The sequence below is a fragment of the Ailuropoda melanoleuca genome, chromosome 16 (assembly GCF_002007445.2).
Source record: "Ailuropoda melanoleuca isolate Jingjing chromosome 16, ASM200744v2, whole genome shotgun sequence".
Taxonomy (NCBI): Eukaryota; Metazoa; Chordata; class Mammalia; order Carnivora; family Ursidae; genus Ailuropoda; species Ailuropoda melanoleuca.
The window spans coordinates 28,661,859-28,683,057 of NC_048233.1; the positions used below are offsets into that span (position 1 = coordinate 28,661,859).

The window sequence follows — 21,199 nt, forward strand, 5'->3', positions numbered from 1 at the left end:
GGAACCCAGGACATGTAGCCCCAAGAGAGGTCATTGAGCAAACACGAACAAGATGGAGGCCCAGGATGGAGTCGGTATTGTCTGCACTCCTACAGAAGAGGAGCTTGAAACATGCAAGTTTGGGTCATAGACCTTGGAGCTTCAGATGGGGCTTTGTCATTTTTATCAGCTCTCCCTACACATACTCGTTCCAGAGCTATGATTCAAGGCAGTGAGAACAGAAAGAAAATGCAACATAGGTACTGTGAATCACAGCTAACAGTCTTGCTAAAACTTTTACTCACCCTGTATTTCTTCTGTGGGTAGGTTTTAAACGTATTTCTTGCAGTTCTTGAATCAGCAGGCTTGTGTTAACTCCCGTCACCTAGCAAATCCACTTGAGAAAGCTTTGGAAATTCAGGTGTGACGGAAACAGAGTGCACGTCAGCCACTGATGGAGTAGGCAGTGGTGTTGACTGGTGCTCCCTGGTTCATAACATGGTGGGTGTGGCGTCATTTGCTCCTCATAATCCTGTGAGAGAAAAGATGAAATTGTCTTCTTTGTTCAATGTGACCGCCAGTACAAAAACCGAACAAAACCCTGGGATCTACAAGGTTAGCTAGCTTCCTCGAAGTCACATAACTAGTAGAGGAGATGCTGGTAAAGCATCAACCCGGGTCTGCCTTATTACTAAAAATCTTAATACCAAAACCTATAATATGAAATTGGAAATGTCAGTGTCAAAAGTATTTTGTGAATTAAATACAAATTAAAATGCTAATTCTTTGGGAGACAAGTTAAAGAACATAGCACAAGAAAGTATCCCTCATCTATCATTGTTTAAAGGCAAGTAACCCATTCTTACGTTGTACTTGAATACTTTGTACTTCAGATATTTAAGATGTCTTCACTGGGAGGAACATTGATACCGTCCCCACAGGCGATTTTTTCCCTGTGTGCAGCAAACCGGGAAGCCTGTGCCTGTGTTTTGTGGTTTGTCTTGACTGTTTTTGTGCTGAAAAACCTGTACAGTAAGGGGGCCAGTAGTATCATCGTTGGCAATATTGAGATCTGAAAAGGTTATATGAGAATTTAAATGAGAACTCGGATCTTCTGACCACCTGCTGAGTTCTTTGCAGAAGCACTAAGCCATGTGGGCAGAATAATTGAATGTTTTGGGTAAAGGCCCAAGGTCTAAAATGGCAGAGGAAGAGCACCCCGCAATGTACTTCCATTTAAGTTTAGAATGTAGCCGTATCAAGACTGTGTTTGGTCAATGTTCTATAAAGTGACCCCATGACAGAAAAATCAAGTTCTGCACTACTATTCCACATAGCCAATAAGCAGCCAACTCAACAGGTAGAAATGTTATTGGAGTTGTGATTTTTCCTTTCTGTCCCAGCTTTTTTTTTTTAAGTAGGTTCCATGCCTGGTGTGGAGCCCAGCATAAGGGTATGAACTGACAACCCTGAGATCAAGACTTGAGCTGGGATCAAGAGTCAGACACTTAACCAACTGAGCCACCCAGGTGCCCCCACCCCAACTTTCTTTTAAAGTTTTTGCTAAGCACTTACATGCATGTGACCCAATAAAGCATGTTATGTAAATAAACACTGGATTTATCAGTGGTTTTTAAATGTGCTTGGTCTCTTTTAGCTGAAATTCAAGATTCTATAAAAGATCTAAGAAAAAGGATAAGTGTGAGTAGGGCATATATATCATAACCATTGAAAGGCTGATTCAGTTATAAAACAATAAGAATGGATAAAGTTTATTAGTAGTTTCCTATGTGTCAGGCTGTGTCAGAGGTTTTACCCATTTTATCTTATGAAATCTCCTCAAAACCCAAGTGAAGGTCAATACTATTCTGGCTTTAACACATGAGGAAACCAAGGTTGGTAAACTAATAGCTTCATAAACTTAATTGAGGGTCATATTGTAATAAGTGGTGAGCAGGTATAATCTGACTTGAGATCTAATGCTTTTGGTAAGTGTTATATAGCCTCCTTGTGTAAAAGAAATTAAACTAAGTTAATAGAAAAATGGGTCCTTATTCATAGTTTTGTTAATTTAGAGTCTGAACTTGTACAAGTCATTTCATCTCTTTTTTACCTTTTTGTCCTCATCTCTAAATTGTGTATAATATCTATTCTGCCTACAACTTCAATTTGTGATCAGGATTAAAAACTAGAGTGGTATAGTGGCCCTAGGGCAGGATAGACTACGGAAATGAGAGGTGATGAGGAGGTAAAGACAGTAGAAAGTGCTAGAAAGTATAGGTTTAAGAAGCTTAGATGCAAGAAATACTTAAAAATGTTGGTTACTTTTCTTCCAGCATGGAAACTGTCAGGGAAGGCTGCAGGTACCACTTTCATGGGGAGATGAGTTGGGAGGAGCCGTAAGGAGAGAGAAGTAACAGTTTCAGTGGTCAGAGAATGGATGTACAGGGGTGCCCTGTGGGTGCCGCTGCTCAGTGGGGGCAGGCCACATTAGACAGCAGCAAGACGAGAGAAGGCTGACGGTAGTGGGGGAAGTTAGAGTGAAGCATAACCACAGGTGGTGTGTTTACAGTGGGTCATTTGCTTAACCAGGCAAATGTTGGTGGAGGGAGTGAGAACTGGGTAGAGAAGTTCCGTAACTATTTAGGTTGATATTTGGTAATACTGAGGTATTTTGAGGCAAGCATGAATAATTCAGTCATTTGTAATGGAGAAAAACCAAGATCAGTGTACTTTCTACCCGTGTCTGTTGTCTCTACTTCCCGTTTTCCTTTCATTTCCACGTGGCCTCAGCAGGTCATTGCTGAGGCCAATTTATCTAATTATGTGATTTTTTTTTAAATATTTGTGTTTTGAAGCTTTGAGCTGAGTATAAACTGCCTTCAGGACTCTTCTTAGGAATCTAGTAAGTAAGGGGTAATAAGGTATGGCTAGCTATATCCATATTCCAGGCATGTTCGTGTATTCCTAAACAGCACGATTTGCTGGAGAGCACCAGGATTGGAAGAAGGGTTAGGCATGTTCTGCTCAGGAGAAGCCATTTTCCCCTCATGGAATGACTCTTCCTGTCTAGATATTAAACTGCTGGTAGCCAGGCTATGATGTCCCAAAGGGGATCCCTGTATTTAGGATTTTCCAGAGAAACAAAACCAGTAGGATGTGTGGGCATGTGTATGTGTGCACATGTATCATAAGGAATTGGCTCATGTGTTTATGGAGTCTGGCAAGTTCAAATCAGCAGGCTTAAGACCCGGGAGAAGCAGTGGTGTAGATGACGTCTGAAGACAGTCTGCTGGAAACTTCTCTCTTGGGAAGGCTGGGTTTTTGTTGTTGTTTTTCTGTCCGGCTGTCAGCTGATTGAATGAGGCCTACCTATGGAGGGCAATCTGTTTATTCAGAATTCACTGATTTAAATGTTAATCTTATCCAAAAACACTCTCCAAGTGGGCACATAGAATTAACCCTCACACCCCTCTGTGGAGTGTGCGATAGGCAAGGACTTCATAGGACATTAGGGCCCTTACCACCTCATCCTCAGAACATCTCTTAAATGTCAGCACTTTTTGTTCAGTGTATTAGGTAGCAATTCTATAACCTGTTTGAATCAAATTAACAGGTAAGAAGGTACTTTTAAAATTGTGTGATAGGGGTGCCTGGGTGGCTCAGTCGGTTAAGCATCTACCTTTGCTCAGGTCATGATCCCAGGGTCCTGGGATTGAGCCCCATGTCAGGCTCTCTGCTTAATGGGGAGCCTGCTTCTCCCTGTCCCTCTGCTGTTCCTCCTGCTTGTGAGCTCTCTGTCTCTGGCTGTCAGATAAATAAATAAAATCTTTTTAAAAAATTGTGTCCTAGTTTACAAATGCAAGGAATTTAAGGAAGTGGTGAGTGGAGAGGGTGTGGGTAGAGTTAAGTGTAAATGGGTGTATCGCCACCTGTCACGAGGAGTACAGTTTGGCAGGAGAACAATAAACCCTTGTTTTTGTGACCGGACTGCACATTACCATACACAGTGTGTGTGTCGGGGCCTGCATCGTAAAACCTTCTCTTAGATCTGCAGGAAAATCCCGTCTTCATTCTGGGGAGGAGTGGCTCGGTGGGGCCTTTGGAACTCTGGTTCTGCTGCGTCAATCTTACCTGCTGGCCCTGCTGCTGGCTCCGTGAGAGGACTCCTTAGTGGTGCTGCGAGTCCATGAGTTGAAGACCTGCATAGAGAAAAACACCTTGTTTACGTAGCAGCTGTATTCTGGGCCATGTTGTCTCATAAACCTTGGGAGAATCTCATGATTAGGAAGGGGTGATTTTGCTGCTAATACACTTACAGGTAGAGCAACCACAGTTTTAATTCCTCTCTTTAGTGTAGAACAGTGCTTTGCACCTACTTGCTCAGTAAATGTTTGGAAAGTTTTAGTCTCTTTCTGTATTCATTCTCTTTTTTCTCTCATTTCTGATGTTCTCTACAGCTCACATTTGAGTGCTGGTGAAATGAAGAATGCTGTATTATTTTTTTTTCCTTAGGAGAAATGAAGTAAATAAAAGTTTTAGATTCCCTTGAGAAATTTTTAAATGAGATGAATCTTAGTATCACAATGGAAATGAAGTGCTTAATTCTCAATATTACGTACCATCTAATACCTTTTAGAGTATGTTTTTATAATTGAAATCTTCCATTTTACTCTAGAGAGTAAGCCTTTCTTTCGACTTGCAGAAATGGTGGTGGTTTTATTTTCCAGTGAACTCTTACAACGAAATGTTCATTAATTAAAAATAGCTGCCCCATACAGGAAATAGCTCATATAGCAGCTCCTGATACTGTTCTAAAAACAGCCATGAGCCACTCTGAGTGCTAAAGAGGAGTGAACGCTGAAGACCACGTGAATAGATTCAGGTAAAAGTATGCTGGTTTTTAAGAAGGCTCTGTGTGCCTTTCTATTCATGTTTTTCTGATGATAAGAGTCATGTGCTTACTATTAAAAAACCAAATATTATAGTAATATATTCTGTAGAAAGTGAAATTTTTACCCAAATTGTGGTGTCTAGTTAGTCTGGTGGTTTCTACCAGATTTTTTTCTGCGCATAGATAAGCAGTATAGACTTACTTTAAAAATGGGATTATACGTTCTTTCAACTTGGTTTTTCATTGATATGTATTGTAAATTTTCCACATCGATTTTTCCGAAGTCCTCTTCCTTTATTATTTAAGTTAGCATAGTATTTCACTGTACTACAGTTTGTTTAACTCTTCTCTATTAATAGACTTGTGAGTCGATACTGTTATTTATTTTTTTCCTTGAAGATCATTGTTTTTAGGGCAGATGTACTTACAATTGAATGAAGTTACCACATGTAATATATTGATCAGTGTGATATATTGAGAATTGACTATGTGTCTGGACCTTTTCTAAGCATTAGCCTGTGAAAGTTAGAATAATTCTGTATTATGAGGGATTTATATTGTCTGTATTCTCGAGATGCAGAAAGCCTCCGAGAACCTTGCATGCCATCAGGACTATCCCTAAGATAAACTGAAAGACAGGGGTGACTGGGGCAGCCACGTGAGAGCCGTTTAAATCCAGAGGAGCTAAGCAGAAGGACAGCAGCTGTGTCAGCATTAGAGAAAGCAGAGTTGAGAAATTCTTACTGGTGTTACCAGTGTTTAAAAAAAAAAAAAAAAGGTCTTTGCCCTTTGCCATAACAACGGGCTTCAGAAGCCCTGCTATCTTAACCCTGTGCCTGGAGGATTCCCTGGCTGTCACCACAGACTGCTTGGTATCTGTGTGTCCCCTGCCTCTTTTCTGAATTACCGTGGTGAATGCGTCTGATACGCAGGGCCTTTCCTCAGGTTTGTCTGTGCTCCTGGTGTGCCTCCCTGGCCACCAAGAGACATCCGCAAATGCTGAGATTCCCATCCCCAGCCGGGCCTCTGTCATGCCTTGTGTAGCTGCTCATTGCTTTCTACCGAAAATGGAAACTTTCAAGTTTTTGTCACTCTTAGTGACTTGGACTCTAACACAGACTCCATGAAAAGTCTTCTGAGACCTAGAAGGTATATTTCTTTTGCTCAAATGATTGTTGAATTGATCCTGGGTATAATAAAGTTAAATTTTTAGAGGGAACAGAAGTTTACCGCACATTGTAGTTCTTCACAATTAAGGAGCCTAGTGTGACTAGAGAGAAGCGAAGCTTAAGATACCACTAAAAGCAACCTGTCTGGGTTATTTACGGCTGTGTAATAAACCACTCCAAAACCTGATAGTCTAAAACAGCAGCTTATCTCCTGATTCAGTGAGTTGACCAGGAGGTTCTGTTCTATGTGGTGTCAGCTGGATGCTGGGATGGCTGTGGTCCTCTGAGGCTTGCTTGGGAGCTGGGACTCAGTGGCTGCTTAGGTACCCTTGTGGTGTCTGGGTTCCAAAATGGAAAAGGTAGATGTTGCCCAACCAGGTAAGGGCTAGGCCCAGAACTGGCACTGCATCATTCCTGCCATATTCAAAGGGTTTAGGCAGTAATAGGCCTGGCCCAGCGTCCCTGTGGGAAGGGACTATACAAGGATGTGAATACCCACAAGTGTGGTTCATTGGAGGTGATCACCAGAATGACCACTTAGCACAGTGTGCTCTCTGGCCGCTCACACATGCAGACTCCACTTGCCAACACACAAGAGCCCCACAAGCCTCACTCCGTTGCTATGTTAGCTTGAGTCCAGGAGCTCGTCTAATCAGATCCAGGTGCAGATGAGGCCCTTTGGGTATGGCTAATCTCAAACCAAATACCTGTGAACTAAAGGCACAAGTTATTTGCTGTCCTCCCCCCACCCAACATACAATGGCAAGGCAGGGACAGGAAAATTGCAATAGACAGCCTCCTTCAAGAAGATATCAGAGGCTGTGGAGAAGTCACAACACTGATATATTGCTGGTGGGGATGTAAAACGGTGCCATCACTTCGGAAACAGTTCCATAAAAGGTTAAACATAGAGTTACCATTTGACCTGGCAATACCTTTCCTAAGTGTATACGTAAGACAAAGGAAAAAATATGCCCACCCAAAACTTGTACATGAATACAACATAGCAACATTACAATAGCCAAAAGGTGGAAACGACTCAAATATCTATCAACTGATAAATAGAAACATAAAATCTAGTATATCCGTACAGTGGAATGGAGTACTGATATATACCGCAACATGGAAAAGCCTTGAAAATATGCTAGGTACAAGAAGCTGGTCACAGAGAGCACGTATTGTATGATTCTGTTTGTATGAAATGTCCTTCAATAGGTAAATCTACAGAGACAAAGTAGTTTAGCAGCTTCTTAGTGGGATAGGAGTATGGGGATGAGAACTAAGGGTACAGGTTTGTTTTTGAGGTGATGGAAATGTTTTAAAGCTATCTGATTGTATCTGTGAATATACTGAAAACCTCCGAGTTGCAAACCGGGTAAATTGTATGGTATGTGACTTATAGCACAATAAAACTCATTTTTTTAAAAAACGTAAGGGAGAAGTAGGAGACACCTAGTATTCCCTGGGCCACAACAGTCTAAAATCCAGCTAGGTAAATGTCAATAGTTACTTGTTCAGGGACTAGTTTTTTTGTTTTTGTTTTTTGGGTTTTTTTAGGGGGGTGGGGAGAGAAAGAGAAGAAGGGAGGGACAGAGGGAGAGAGAGAATCCCAAGCAGGCTCCACACCCAGCACAATGCCTGATGCAGGGTTCATCTCACAACCCCAAGATTATTACCTGAGCTGAAATCAAGAGTCAGATGCTCAACTGACTGAGCCACCCAAACTCCCTGGGACTAGTTTATAATCTGGTGGGTCTTCGTGGCTCTTGTCTCTACTCTCTAGCCTCTTCCTTGTGTCCTCTGAATCTTACTTTTCCATAAGAAATGACTTATGTTTGTAGCCTCTTCCTGTCTGAATAAGGGCCCTATTATTTTTCTTTTTGAACTTTGTTTTTTTAGTTCAGATTGATGGTCTTTCCATTGATATGTTTTTAGAGTTTTTATGAGTATTCCCATGGATTTCTTTGGGGTTCACAACATTAGATTAAAACCATTCCCACAAATCTCTTTGAGACAGGGCTCTACCTTGAACTGCCTTTAAGTCAGGGCATTGTGTGAAAATACCATTAAGACTCTTACAAGCTCAGGGCACCTGGGTGGCTCAGTTGGTTTAAGTGCCTGCCTTTGGTTCAGTTCATTATCTGGGGGTCCTGGGATCTAGTCCAGTGCTGCTCAGAGGAGAGTCTGCTTTTCTCTCTCTCTGCCCCTCCCCCTCTCCCCAATTTGTACTCTCTCTCTCTCAAATAAATAAATACAATCTTTTAAAAAAAATTCTTAAAAACTCTACTGTCTAGTGGAGATGGTTCTTAAGATACACTTAAAATCCTGCAAAGCCTTTGGTCTAGCACTGTGATTTGCAGTATGGTCTCTGTACCAGCAGCATTAGCGTCACCTGGGAACTCAGAGGTCAGACCCCATACAGACCTGCTGAATCAAACTGAATCAAACAGATGAAGCAGTCTGGGTTTTAACACCATCCCCCTCAACCCCAGCTGAGTTTGGTGCACATGAAGTTTTAGAACTACTGGTCTAACATAGTCTGTGAGGAACCAACCACCTAAAATCTTTGAGGTGAGGGCTCAACAAAGGTTTGAGGCCAATTTTACTGGCACTGCAGAATTTGATATTTGCCTTGAGCCATGTCTTACTTTGAGCTTGCTTTTTGCTAAGATGCTGAAATGAGGAATGGTTTTATTTTTGAACCCAACAAGTCCGGCTCCTTTTTATTTCCTCTAAATTCTACTTGAAAAGGAACCAAACTGTTCCTTTTTTTAGTTCATTTCACTACTCCCATATTTTATCATAGGTGGCTAACATGAACCATTTGGTACTTTCAGCCTTCTTCCTGAAATTATCCTTAGATCCATGAGTTCAGTAGGTGCCCTTTCTATTTCCATGTTACTGCACGCTTTGGGTTTGCTATTTATTCTGCCTGCACGTGATGTAGGTTCCCTTTCTTCAGCCACCGGTCACATTTCTTTACTTTTTCAGATTTTTATTAACTGTCTCCTCGAGATTCTTATAACTTCTGCCCAAAGCCCGTATATATTTTAGGTTTTTGTTCCAGCCCCTCTTCTGGTTCCAAATGCCTTTGTTTTGGTTATCTATTGCTACCTAACAAATCATCCCCAAATTTAGTGGCTTAAGACAACAACTATTTTCTGGGCACCTGGGTGGTTCAGTCGGTTAAGCGTCTGGTTTTGGCTCAGGTCATGATCCCAGGGTCCTGGCATCAAGCCCCACATCCGGCTCTCTGCTCAGCAGGGAGCCTGCTTCCCCCTCTCTCTCTGCCTGCTTATGATCTCTGTCAAATAAATAAATCTTAAAAAAAAAACAAACAATTTTCTTGCTCACAACTTTGGGATCTGGCCAGGATTTGGTAAGGATGGCTCATTTCTGGTGTCTGTGCTGTCTGCTAGGATGGCTTGATTAGGGCTGTAAGATTTATTTCCAGGGTAGCTCACTTGCAGGTCTGGCAGCTTGGGGCTGTCAGCTGTGATTTTAGCTGGAGAGCTGGAGTCATCAGCTGGGCCTTCCTTCTCTTCCATGTAGGCCTTTCTCATGCGTGTAGCTATTTGGATGTTTTCATAACATAGCAGCTGGACTCCAAAAAAGAAACAAATTGCCAGGCTTGTTAAAGATTTAGCTCACAACTGGTGCAATGTCATTTCTGCTGTTTTCTGTTGGATAGTCATTCAAGGAGGAGGAGAAATAGACCCCACCTCTTGGTGTGGGAATAGTGGCAAAGAATTTGTGGCTGTCATTAACCCACTGTAATCTGTTAGAGATATTTTTGGGTTTTGTTTTTGGGGTTTGGGGTTTTGTAGTACTGAAAAGGCACTTGGCATAAGTTATAAGTTGATGATTAGTAATTGTTTATTAGTTGGAGAAAGGTTCAAGCTCTGGAAGGAGGTTCAAAGAAACATTTACATATGAAGAGCCTCTCAGTATCTGTTGTGGAAATTTTAAATGTTGCATTTCACTGGTAAACAAAAGTCACTTTTTTTGGTAGAATTAAATTTAAATTCCTCATTAACAGAATATAGTCTTAAGCACCTTTGTTGTCCACATTTAAATGTGACAGGGATGTCTGAATGCATTTATGATTTTAATCATTTAATGATTTTAATGGTCTGAAAACGGAACTGGTTATTTTTAGTAAAGATTGCCTTATATATTACCAAAGGTAGAGAAATAACCCCCTTCTACAGACTTTCCTTCTTATAATAGGGACTAAATGCTGTTCGGGAATTGTGAACAATGAAAGGCAGATTCTGGGTGCATTGTAGAAATGATTGTGGTAAAGGCAGAAGTGAATAAGGGCGTGAAAGAGTCCCAAGATTTTCTACCATTTGGAACTTTTGTGTGCAGCTGTTTTGATTGGTAAGAGGACAAAACAGCCGGCAGAAGAGGCCTCTGATTTTGTTTATTCACCCGAATCATATGTATTAGGTTTGCTCATATAGGCTAGTAAATGGCTTCCTGTATATGTCAAGCAATTATGTTAGTAGATTTTTCTCTATGCAAATTGGAGCTCTGTTTTAAAAAAATAATAAAACAGTGCTTTAGTACAATAGCGACTCGAGAGTTTAAATACAGTTTGTAGCTTTAAAATTAAAAGAATTTGGTGTTAGATCTTTGACCTTTAGTTCCTATTTTTAGCTTGGAATCGAACATTTGAATGCTTTTGGTTTTGGTTATACGTTATCTTGATAGTACTGCTGTTGTTAAACATAAAATAACTTGAATATTTTTTCTTTAATTTGATCATTTGTAAAAATGGGGCAGCGCTAGTTTCCCTTACTTTCCCTTACTAGTTTTTACTCTCCTACATCTAAGTAGTTGTCAAGCTGACTAATAATGCACTTCCTCTTTTCCCCCCCTCTCCTTGGTTCTTCTGTTTGTTTTTTTCTTCTTTGTTCTCCTCAGACCTTGTCCAGTCTGATGCCGTAACCTACTCAGGAGTGAGATTATGGATAGTGTGGACAAGATGACCATGACACATGTATTTGAGTCTGTAGAAGAATCCTTCCAGCTGTCCAACTTCCCTGGCATGATAATCATGACCAACAGTTTAGGAAATGATGCCCAAGCTCTTGGTTTTCAGAATTGTCTTCCTCTGTTTCTCCACCAAGTATAATTCCATTTGCTTTAGGATATCCTAGGTACTCATCAGCCCATCAAGCAATTATTGTGTGTGAACTGATAGAGCATTCTAGGAGACACAGAGGTAGGCAGGAAATAGTCACTGTTGTTTCTTAGTCTCCGGTCTTCAGATTCTTCTTTCTCAGTCAGCTTTGAAACCTGGGCATGGTTTTTTGAAGACTTGGATCATATGCTTGTAGAATGTTGATGGTCTCTGAATCATTTTGGTACTCTCCTACCTTCACAACTATACTTCACAGTTATACTCATCATGAATAGGACCTTACTTATTTAAGGGTTGGTGCAACATGCTGTGTTCTCACTATTTTGAACTCCAGTTATTAAGAATGTATTCTTGTGTATATTTTTAAGTTGTTCATTTCCCTTGGGTAGGTACATAACTTCCTAATTGCCTTACAGGTATTTTCACAGAATTCTCATCTCTGGGCTAAATAATTTTAATCTCTTCAAAATTTTCTTGTATCTCACTTTTCCCTGCAGCTTTCATAGATTGTCCAAATAGTTACATATATTTACTATCCAACAGAATTTTTTGCACTTGACCTGCCCTCTGTAGATATCTAAGCAGCAGCATTCAAAAAGCATTATTTTCTATCACTTTTCAAAAATAAAATTAATAAAATACTGTAGGACTTGGAACGGACCTTTGCAAATATGTAATTTAGAGCCCCCGTCTTGCAGTTATTTCACGTGTAACGCACATCTTTGATACATAGAAAAAAATAAAATCAAAAAAGGGAAGAAGTGCTACCTGTAATGGGAAGGTATGTACTCCGTCCTTTAAACTTCCAATGTGTTCTGTGTACTGTTTTAATTGCAGAATTAACTGTACTGCCCTTTTATTTCTTTGTAAATGTTGGGAAGCCAGTCTTTCAGCAAAATCTGCTTGTTTGCCCCAAATGAATATACTTGTGTTTGTATGATTCTTGATTTTTAACTTTAGTTAGCCCAGATCACGTTGACTTCCAAAACCTGTTTAGACTATTGCTTTTTATTTTGGTGGCACTTATAAGCTATTTCTAGGTCATTGGGCTGCTCTTAAAAGATATACTCATGAAAACTACAAAGTGCTGATGAAAGAAATAAAAATCTAAATAAATGGAGAGAGATACTGTGTACTCTCAATACAGTGACAATGACCGTTCTCCCAAATTGATGTATGGGTTTCACAACGTTCCTGTTAAAATGCTAGCCAGATTTTTTGTAGGTATAGATAAGATTATTCTAAAATTTATGTGGAAAGGCAAAGTGACCAAAACATCTAAAAAAACATTTTTGAAAAAGAAGCATAATGTAGGGAAAATCACTCTAATTTTAAGACATGATATAGCTATGGCAACCAAGGCGATGGTATTGCCAGAGGGATAGACAAATAGGCCAGTGCCACAGAACTGAGAACCCAGAATTAGCCCCGCACAAGTGGAGCCAACTGATTCTTGACAAAGGTGCAAATACAGCATATCTTTTTAACAAATGGTGTTAGAGCAGTTGGATATCTATGGACCCCCGCCCCCAAATGAACTTCCACCTAAACCTTAGACTATATACACAAATTAACTCAAAATAGGTTTACCAATTTAAATGTAAAAGATAAAACTGTAAAACTTTTTAAAGAAAACCTAGGAGAAAATCTTCTAGACCTAGAGCTTACCAAAAAGTTCTTAGCCATGACACCAAAAGCATGAAAACCATAAAAGAAAAAAAAAATGGTAAATGGGACTTCATCAAAGTTTAAATCTTTTGGCTGTGACTGTTAAAAGGGCAAAAAGACAAGCTGTAGACTGGAAAAAAAAATTTGAGAACCCTATATTTGACAAAGAACTCTATTTAGAATATATAAAGAAATCTCAAAACTGAATGAAAAAAAAAAAAAAAGAAAGAGTTAAAGAGAAAGAAAGAAAGAAAGACCCTAACAACCTAATTAGAAAGTGGGCAAACACCATAAAGACATACAGGTAACAAATGGCAGTAAGCATGTATGGACACTCATCATACAATCTAGCAGTCGTACTTCCGAGCATTCATTCCAGAGAAATGAAAACTTAGATCCACACTAAGCCTGTACACGAATGCTCATAGCGGTTTTATTTGTAGTTGTCAAAAACTGTTAACAATTTGATGTTCGTTAACATGTGAATGGCTGAACTCACGGTGGTACCACCACCACCATGAAATTCTACTCAGCAACAGAAAAGGAACGGACTGTTGATACATGCAAGCACTTGAAAGGGCCTCGAGAGCATTACACTGAGTGGAAAAAGCCAATCTCAGAGTCACAGTCACATACTGTGTGATTCCACTTATACAGTGTTCTGTTAATGACAACATCACAGAAACAGAACAGAGTAATGGCTGCCAGGGGTTAGGAAGAAGAGAGAGGTGTTGATGACTAGAAATGGGTAGCATGAGGGAGCTCTTAGTGATGCTGGAATCCTTCAGTATTGTAATTGTGATTGTGCTTACTCGGGTCTATACAAGTGATAAAGTGGCACAGAACTAAACACACACATTGTGCCAATATCAGTTTCCTGGTTTTGAGATTGTACTATGGTTATACAACGTGATGTAATCATTAGGGGAAACTGGACCTCTCTGTACTATTTTTGCAATTTCCTGTGAGTCTATAATTAATTCAAAATAAAAATTTAAAAAGTCACCCAGACCTGAGACCTATGCTCTCCATTACCCGCTGGTTGTTTTTAAAATTTAAATTAATTAAGATAAAATTAATTTTAGCTCCCTGGTCGCACAAGCCATGTTTCAAGTGCTCATGTGACTACCTTAATATTACACAAATACAGAACATTTCCATCACTGTAGAAATTCAGTTGACGGTGCGGATTGCCATATACATGGGTACCAACACATTTCTTAGTGAACTGTCTTAAATTTATAAATCAAAAGATAATGGTCTGTGCCAATAAAATTTAAATAGTAGAAATGGATTTAACAGGACACTTTTTGAAAGCATCATACTTCTTGAGGCTATATCCCATATTTTAATAAGAAAAGGAAATGAAACTTTGCTTCATATTTGAAATAGGAATAAAGTGTTTTCCTTATCTGCCAAAGCAGTTGTAGTTTCTTTCCATAATCACAATACAGAATATATAGGAAATGGGCAAAAAAGAGGAGAGAAAGAGATCAGCAAAAGTATTTTAACTATCCCATACTTCTTGTTATTTTTGTTTCTTCATGACTAGCCTACCAATAGTAGCTTACTATTGCAGAGGAAGCGTGGTTTAGCAACCAGACCTTAGACCAGAATTATATTTCTGGCTCAAAGTGGCCTTGAGAAACTGACAAATGCACTCTTCTCATTCTCATCACCAATGAGCAAACTAAGCTAAAACTAACTATTGCTTGGGCGGACTAAGGGGTGAGTTATACAAAAGAAGGATCATTTGTCAAACTGTTGGCTTACAAGTAGATTAAATACAAAGTTTTGAGGAATTTGGTTATGAAAAGATCACATGGAGTAGAAAGCAGAAGTTTACCAGGTATAAACCGTTTCAGGTTTTGAGTTTGGGGTTAAATACAAGAAAACTCAGAATGAAAGTTTTTCCTCTTCTATCCAAGGTTAATAACTTTGAGAAAGCTTTGGGAGACTAAGCAGACATTTTGGATTTTAGAGACCAGGTTTTGAAGTTCAACAGTGCAGGCTTTGAATCACAGCCCTGCCACTTCGTCTCTGAGAAAGCTGCCTAACGTGGGTTCTCACTTTCACCGTCTGTAAAATGGGGCAATAATGACCTTTGTTTGTCAGGGTTGTCATGAGAAGGACACCTAAGTATACAGCTGTAGTTAATTTTATCAAGACATGGAACAGAATGATGGCATTAGGAACAGATAAATAGCTTTGTTATTATCCTTTTCTAAAGATTTATTTTTAGATAAATATTTAGATAATGTTTTCAGAGGTAGGGTACTAATTTTAGCTTTGTAACAGATTGGTTAATATGGTTTCTAAAGCCATTCTCAAATGTAATTAATGTATATAGTATGACTAAACTAATCAAATCACTTGATTTGAAGCCAAGGCAGAAATATCTGTTCTTATAAAATCTAGTAGACCAAAATATAAGCAGCAAACTGGGCGGGGGGGAAAAAAACCGCACATTTACGAGAGAAATGTTATTTCAGTGTGATTTTTGCAACCTGTTTCTACAACTTTGGCCACATGGCATCTGAATGAACAGTGATGAAGAGGCTTAGTTATTTATAAAGATATATAAAAATCTACAATATACAGGGTCAAATTATCAGGAAATATTTTATATGAATTTTCTTTTTCTTTGCTTACCACACTGCTAAAACAGTGAAAAAGAGGTCAAGAACCGAAGCCCACATACTCATTAGGATCCTTCTGGCCCTGGTACAGTCGCGGAGGAGGACAGTTGCAGTTTTAGCCAATAGTTTACTGGCATGTGGTCGGTGTGAAGGGAACCAAAAATGCTGACATCCTCATTTGACTTCATCACTGAAGCCTGAGTACATGCACCAGCGCTTCCTGTATAAAACGTACCCGGACGCTGCAGAGGACACGCCAGCCCATGGCTGATCTGGGTGGGGATGGTGGCTTGGGTTGGTGAAGCCCTCAGCTAGTTGGTATCCACACTACCTGAACATGTCTTGTCTCTTTTACTATACCTTTCACTTCAGAGATCTCAACTTTCAGAGCTGGTAACAACATTCATCGATAGCAAGAGATTGTTGCAGGGGGGTTACTAGCTCTTAAAAGTCACCACTCCTTGAAAGGATTCTAGTGGATAACAACATGTTTAAGAACTAATTTAGAAATATAATGCTATGGAAATTATACTGGGAAAAATCTATCAGAAGATCTGGAGGGGCACCTGGGTGACTCAGTAGGTTGGGTGTCTGCCTTCGGCATGGGTCCTGATCCCAGGGTCCTGGGATCAAGCCCTGGGGTCAAGCACCGCATTGGGCTCCCTGCTCAGCGGAGAGCCTGCTTCTCACTCTGCACCTCCCACCCCATGCTCACTCTCTCTCTCCCTCTCTGTCTCCCCCCCACAATAAATTAAAAAAAAAAAAAGTCTGGAATGTACATAGCTTGTCTCCGTAATATATCAGTATGGCTAAATCTACCTTGACACCCATGGCCTCAGTTTTCTCACCCATACTATAATGGGAGGATTTCTAAATTTCTAGGACTTCATGATTTTAGTGAGTTTCTCCAGGGAGTTTCCTTCATACTTCCACTTGTTGGTTCATAAGCTACGTTAAATGCTTTTTCTGTCCATCAAAATTTCCTCACGTATTGTCAAGTTCTTTCAGGTAATACACTATTTGCAATTTGTCGTTCTTTCAGAGACCTAGTAATTTGAAGAAGTGATATAGCAAAAGTGAACTGAGTCTCAGTATTAGAGTTTGATTCTGACAATATCTAAATATCACATAAAAGGGAAATTAGCATTTGGATTATTATGTATATGCTGAATCCACATGATAATAAACCATGAAGTGTTTTAAGAAGTCTATGATTTATTAGCCAAAGCATTGGCTTCAATCAGTAATAGTCTCTGATACACATGGCAAGGATGAGAAATTTGCTCATTGGTACCTCTCCTCCTTTAAAATCCTGATGTTTTTATGAAGTTATTTGGCATTGTTAGGTAACCTAGGAAGGAAGTAGAAAGCCCTTTTGCTCAGGAAACGGAGAGCATAAACACTATTTTCACTGTGTTTCGCTGTTCAACATTTCTTATGACTTTCTGATGAGTGTGAAAAAAATCCTAAGACCCTTTAAAACCTATTTTTAAAGAATTGTTTGTTATAAATCTAAACGCTGTAACCCAGTAAAATCACATGCCATTGGCCTCATCCTTCCCATTCCACCCCGGTACCACAGAGCTATCTCACTGCATTTTGAAATACCTTCATGGAATTTTGAAATGCTATACTTGCGTAGATCTTTGAGGCTGCATCAGTGCTAGAAGAGTTATGAAACCTAGCTCTGCACTTCCCATTAGTTAGTTCTTCACCATGTCAGACAGAAGATATGTGCATGTCTGGTGTCTAAATACAGACCTGTAGGTTTTACCCATAAATCACAGATCCAAATAATTCTTCCACAAGAAGGAATTAAGTATGATTAATCAGAAGAGTAAAAGGCACTGCTGGATGTTGTTGGAAAAAAATCCTTTATGGGGGGCTGTGAGTATCGTTACTTTTGCAATTTCTATTTCTGAGATATCTCAGGTTAAAAACGTTTGAAACTTTTGAATACACAAAGTGTATGAGTAGATGAAGTAACTGGTATTTGTCTTTTTGATTACTACTTAATGAAAAGTAATTTCTGTCACTATTGAAATTATCATGGCTCTTGTTTAGAATGGTTTCATGGTGTGGTTTTAGCATGAAGTACTTTTTCTTTTTTTCATGGTCCCTGTATGATACCTTGAGGTAATGGCCTTTCTCCCTGGGATTCATAGCATAGCAGTGTTCCCTGAGAGTGGTGAATGTGAACTATGCTTTGAGTGAAACTCTTGTCCCTTCTTATCTGAGACTTTTTATTATAACCTCTTGCCATCTATTTCTAATATCCATTTCTTCCTTCCTTCTGTTTCTAATACATAAAAGCTATACTTTAGTCAATTTCTTAGAACTTATTTGTGTACTTAATATTCTCTTAGTCATCAGTTATTTGGGGACAAAATTCCCTCTACTTCTAAAACATTAGCAAGGTACGTAGGTCATGTGCAAGTTTAAGGATTTCTTGAAATTGCATCCTGGAATCTGAATTCTAGTTGACTAGATCCTCTGTCATTGTGGCTGAATAATGTTCTCGAGGTCTTTTGTATTTTAACTGAAAAGCCACTGAATGTCTTTATTCAGAAAAACAATTTTAAACAGATTATTCTTGGTTAGTAAGGAAGAAAATAAACATCAGGGTGTAACTAACATTTTGATGTGTGTTTCCTCTTTGTTCTGTGAAGCTGAGGTCCTATTTATATTGATTTTTTTTAATCATGCTTCTCCCTTCCTATGTAACATTAAATTATTTCTTATTACTGAAAATTCTTAGTAAAAATTCAATAGCTGATGGTCCTGTTAAAAAGTGGTACTCTAGCTAACATGTCCTCTATTGTTAGATATTTAAAATTTTTCAAGATTTTGGATTAAAAGTAACTAAGAATACCATCATTTTAAATTAAATGACTTGTCTTGCAAAGTGCAGGAATTGAATTGCACTTTGCAATTGAATTGCACATGCAGACATTAAATTAGGATTTTAAAAAGTGTGTGGAGTGCCGTGTTGGTTTAAACTTATGGATCTCACATTTTTTTAAAAAAGATTTTATTTATTTATTTGACAGAGATAGAGACAGCCAGCGAGGGAACACAAGCAGGGGCAGTGGGAGAGGAAGAAGCAGGCTCATAGCAGAGGAGCCTGATGTGGGGCTCGATCCCATAACGCTGGGATCACGCCCTGAGCCGAAGGCAGACGCTTAACTGCTGTGCAACCCAGGCGCCCCATGGATCTCACTTTTTTTTAAACATTTGCTTATGTGTGGTAGACAGCCTGTGTGCTAGCTGTTTTGCAAGTGTGGGTGACATTGCTTTCTTTAGAGAGACAAACTGGAGTGGAATCTGTAGAACTTTTGCAAATAAATGGATCATTGAGGAAAACTGAGAGAGGACTTGCCTAACTAAGGTTGATTGTTCTATGCACAACGTCATATGAGTGGAAAACTAGATCCGTGGAGCAAAATAAATCAGGCATGGACTATGAAAATGTGGCGCCTGGAAAAACACAGGTTCACAAGGCTTTGGCCAGAGTTTTTCTTTGTTTCACTAGGTTAGAAATGGCCTGGGATTCTCCCAGTAATTCAGCCACAGAAGAAAGAAAAAGCTTCTTGTTCTTCATTCCCTTTGTATAGAGCCCCTATGTCACTGACTTGCACCAAGATGGAATACTGACCTTTCTTATGGAATGAATGGAACTGAGTTTAGAGTTACTTTGGATTACCCATAAATTCTTAAATGTATCTTCTTTTTAAAACTTGATAGGCCTAATGATAAATTTTAATAGACTAGAACTAGCTAGGGTAATAGGCATATACAGTCAAAATATGAAATTTTGGAGCCTTACTCTTCAAGGAACTATTCTGGATCAGGAAATTTGATTTCAAGATTTCAGGAGACTAATTTTTTTTTTTTTTCTTTGCCCTGCCTCCGCCTTCCCCTTATGAGTTTAGATGACAATATAAGTTAATATCCTGACTTTTCTTTTTAAATTAGTAAACATTTTACTGAATATGTATTATATTTAGAAATAGTCAATTTTCCTAATATTTATTATAACTTTAAAATTTAGGATCTGGTTGCTACTAAATACCACATTTACACACACACACACACGTATTTTACGTTAAAAAGGAGTCAAAGTGAGAATTGTAGGACCTATATGATTTATTCTTTAACAAGTGTGAATAGATTTATTTTTAAGACTAAAGGAAGCTCAGAATTGGGCTGAAAACCACAGTAGTACTAATTCTTTTGTTTTTCAGGCACCCTAACCTACCTATGCTTCTCTTCAGAGTGTGTATACAGTGTGCATAGTGTTTGAAGGATCAGCTTTGTAATTGGACCATTTGGACTCCTGTTCAGTTTATGCATTGTTGGCATTTCTTCTGCCCATTTGTTTATTCTTCCCAGCTCATTTGATCCTCTGGCATTAGAGCTGACAGCTGCAATTGCAGAAGGGTTCATAAAGTAGCTGAATAATAAAATGCCATGACCTGGTTCTTCTGTAGTCCTACTGATGACTGAGTTGGCAAGTTAGAAATGCTACAGACTGGTTTGGCAGGTCAGGTGAAACGTTATCTTCATAGGAAGAAAGTTTGTGTATAAAAAAAGTCTGGTATGGATCCTGAGTGATAGAAGTTCCATCTCCTAAATCCTAGACTTACTGTTTACTGAGCACCTATTAGACGTAGTGCTTTGTGTTATGTGTACATTACTTTCAATCCTCAGAAAAACTTTGTAAGACAGGTGATATGACCCTATTTTTCAAATGGAGAAATCAGGTTTATGAGGTTATGTACTCATATCTACATATTATTACATGGTAAATAGAGGACTGAAATTCATGTCCAGGATCATTCATTTCCGAAGCTTGTGGCCAATTCATTACACACCGTAGCAGTAATTTTGTTCATTGTGAAGCGTGTTTATTTGCATTTTACCTTTGATGGACATTGACCATTATGCTCAATGGTGCTATGAACATTTTGTACGTGTCTTTTGGTGAAATTACTGGGTCATAGGGTGTGCATATGTTCAGCTTTAGGAGATGTTAGCCTAAAAGTTTTCCATAGTGGTTGTACTGTGTGAATATTTTAGTTGTTCCACTTCCTTGCCAATACTTTCTGCTGGTTTTAAAAATTTTAGCCATATGGCAGGTATCTAACGATATTTTGTGATTTTAATTTACATATCTCTGATGATTAATGATTTTTATGTGCTTATTAGAGACCTTCTTTTGTGAAGTTCCCAATGAAGACGTTTGTCCATTAAAAAAAAAAATCGGATTGTCTTTTTTTTTTGTCTGAGTTCTTTATTCTGGACACTAGTTCTTTGAACAGTGAGTTACAAATATTTGTTTTTCCTGTAATGCTTTCTTTTGTATATTTAGTGGTGTCCTTTCACGAATGATGTCCAATTTAGGTTTCATCCTTTAAAGTTAGGTCTCTGTGTTCTTTTTTAAAAACTTTGCCTATCTGAAGTGTTAAAGGTGTTTTCATATAGTATTTCTAGAAGCTTATTGTTTATTTATAATTGTTTTACCTTTAGGTCTACGATTCATCTGAAACGGGTTTTTGTAAAAGACGTGTGGTAGGGGGTCAAGATTTTTTGTGTGTGTGCCATGTGGATCTCAAGTAGATTTAGCACCATTTACTGAAAAGACTGTCCTTTGCCCACTGTATCTCAGTGTCAGTTTTGTTGTATAGTTTTTAGGGAGACT

The 21,199-nt window shown here is 38.9% G+C and overlaps 1 protein-coding gene across 5 annotated transcripts in view; it reads left to right on the forward strand.

Annotated features, from left to right (window-relative positions):
• The window catches only part of FGD4 (FYVE, RhoGEF and PH domain containing 4), a 207,153-nt gene that overhangs the window by 57,635 nt on the left and 128,319 nt on the right, over nucleotides 1-21,199 (forward strand). For 2 of the 5 annotated variants that reach the window (XM_034646147.1, XM_034646146.1), the window contains exon 1: nucleotides 17,161-17,385. The exons of 2 other annotated variants lie outside the window; for them this stretch is intronic. Coding sequence is in view for 1 of the 3 variants with exons in the window: in XM_034646146.1 (XP_034502037.1) it covers nucleotides 17,376-17,385 (10 nt within the window). In the remaining 2 variants the exon portion in view is untranslated. Of the gene's footprint in view, nucleotides 1-4,802; nucleotides 4,865-17,160; nucleotides 17,386-21,199 lie in introns of those variants that run through there. One more of the 5 variants, XM_034646149.1, reaches the window with a different exon arrangement.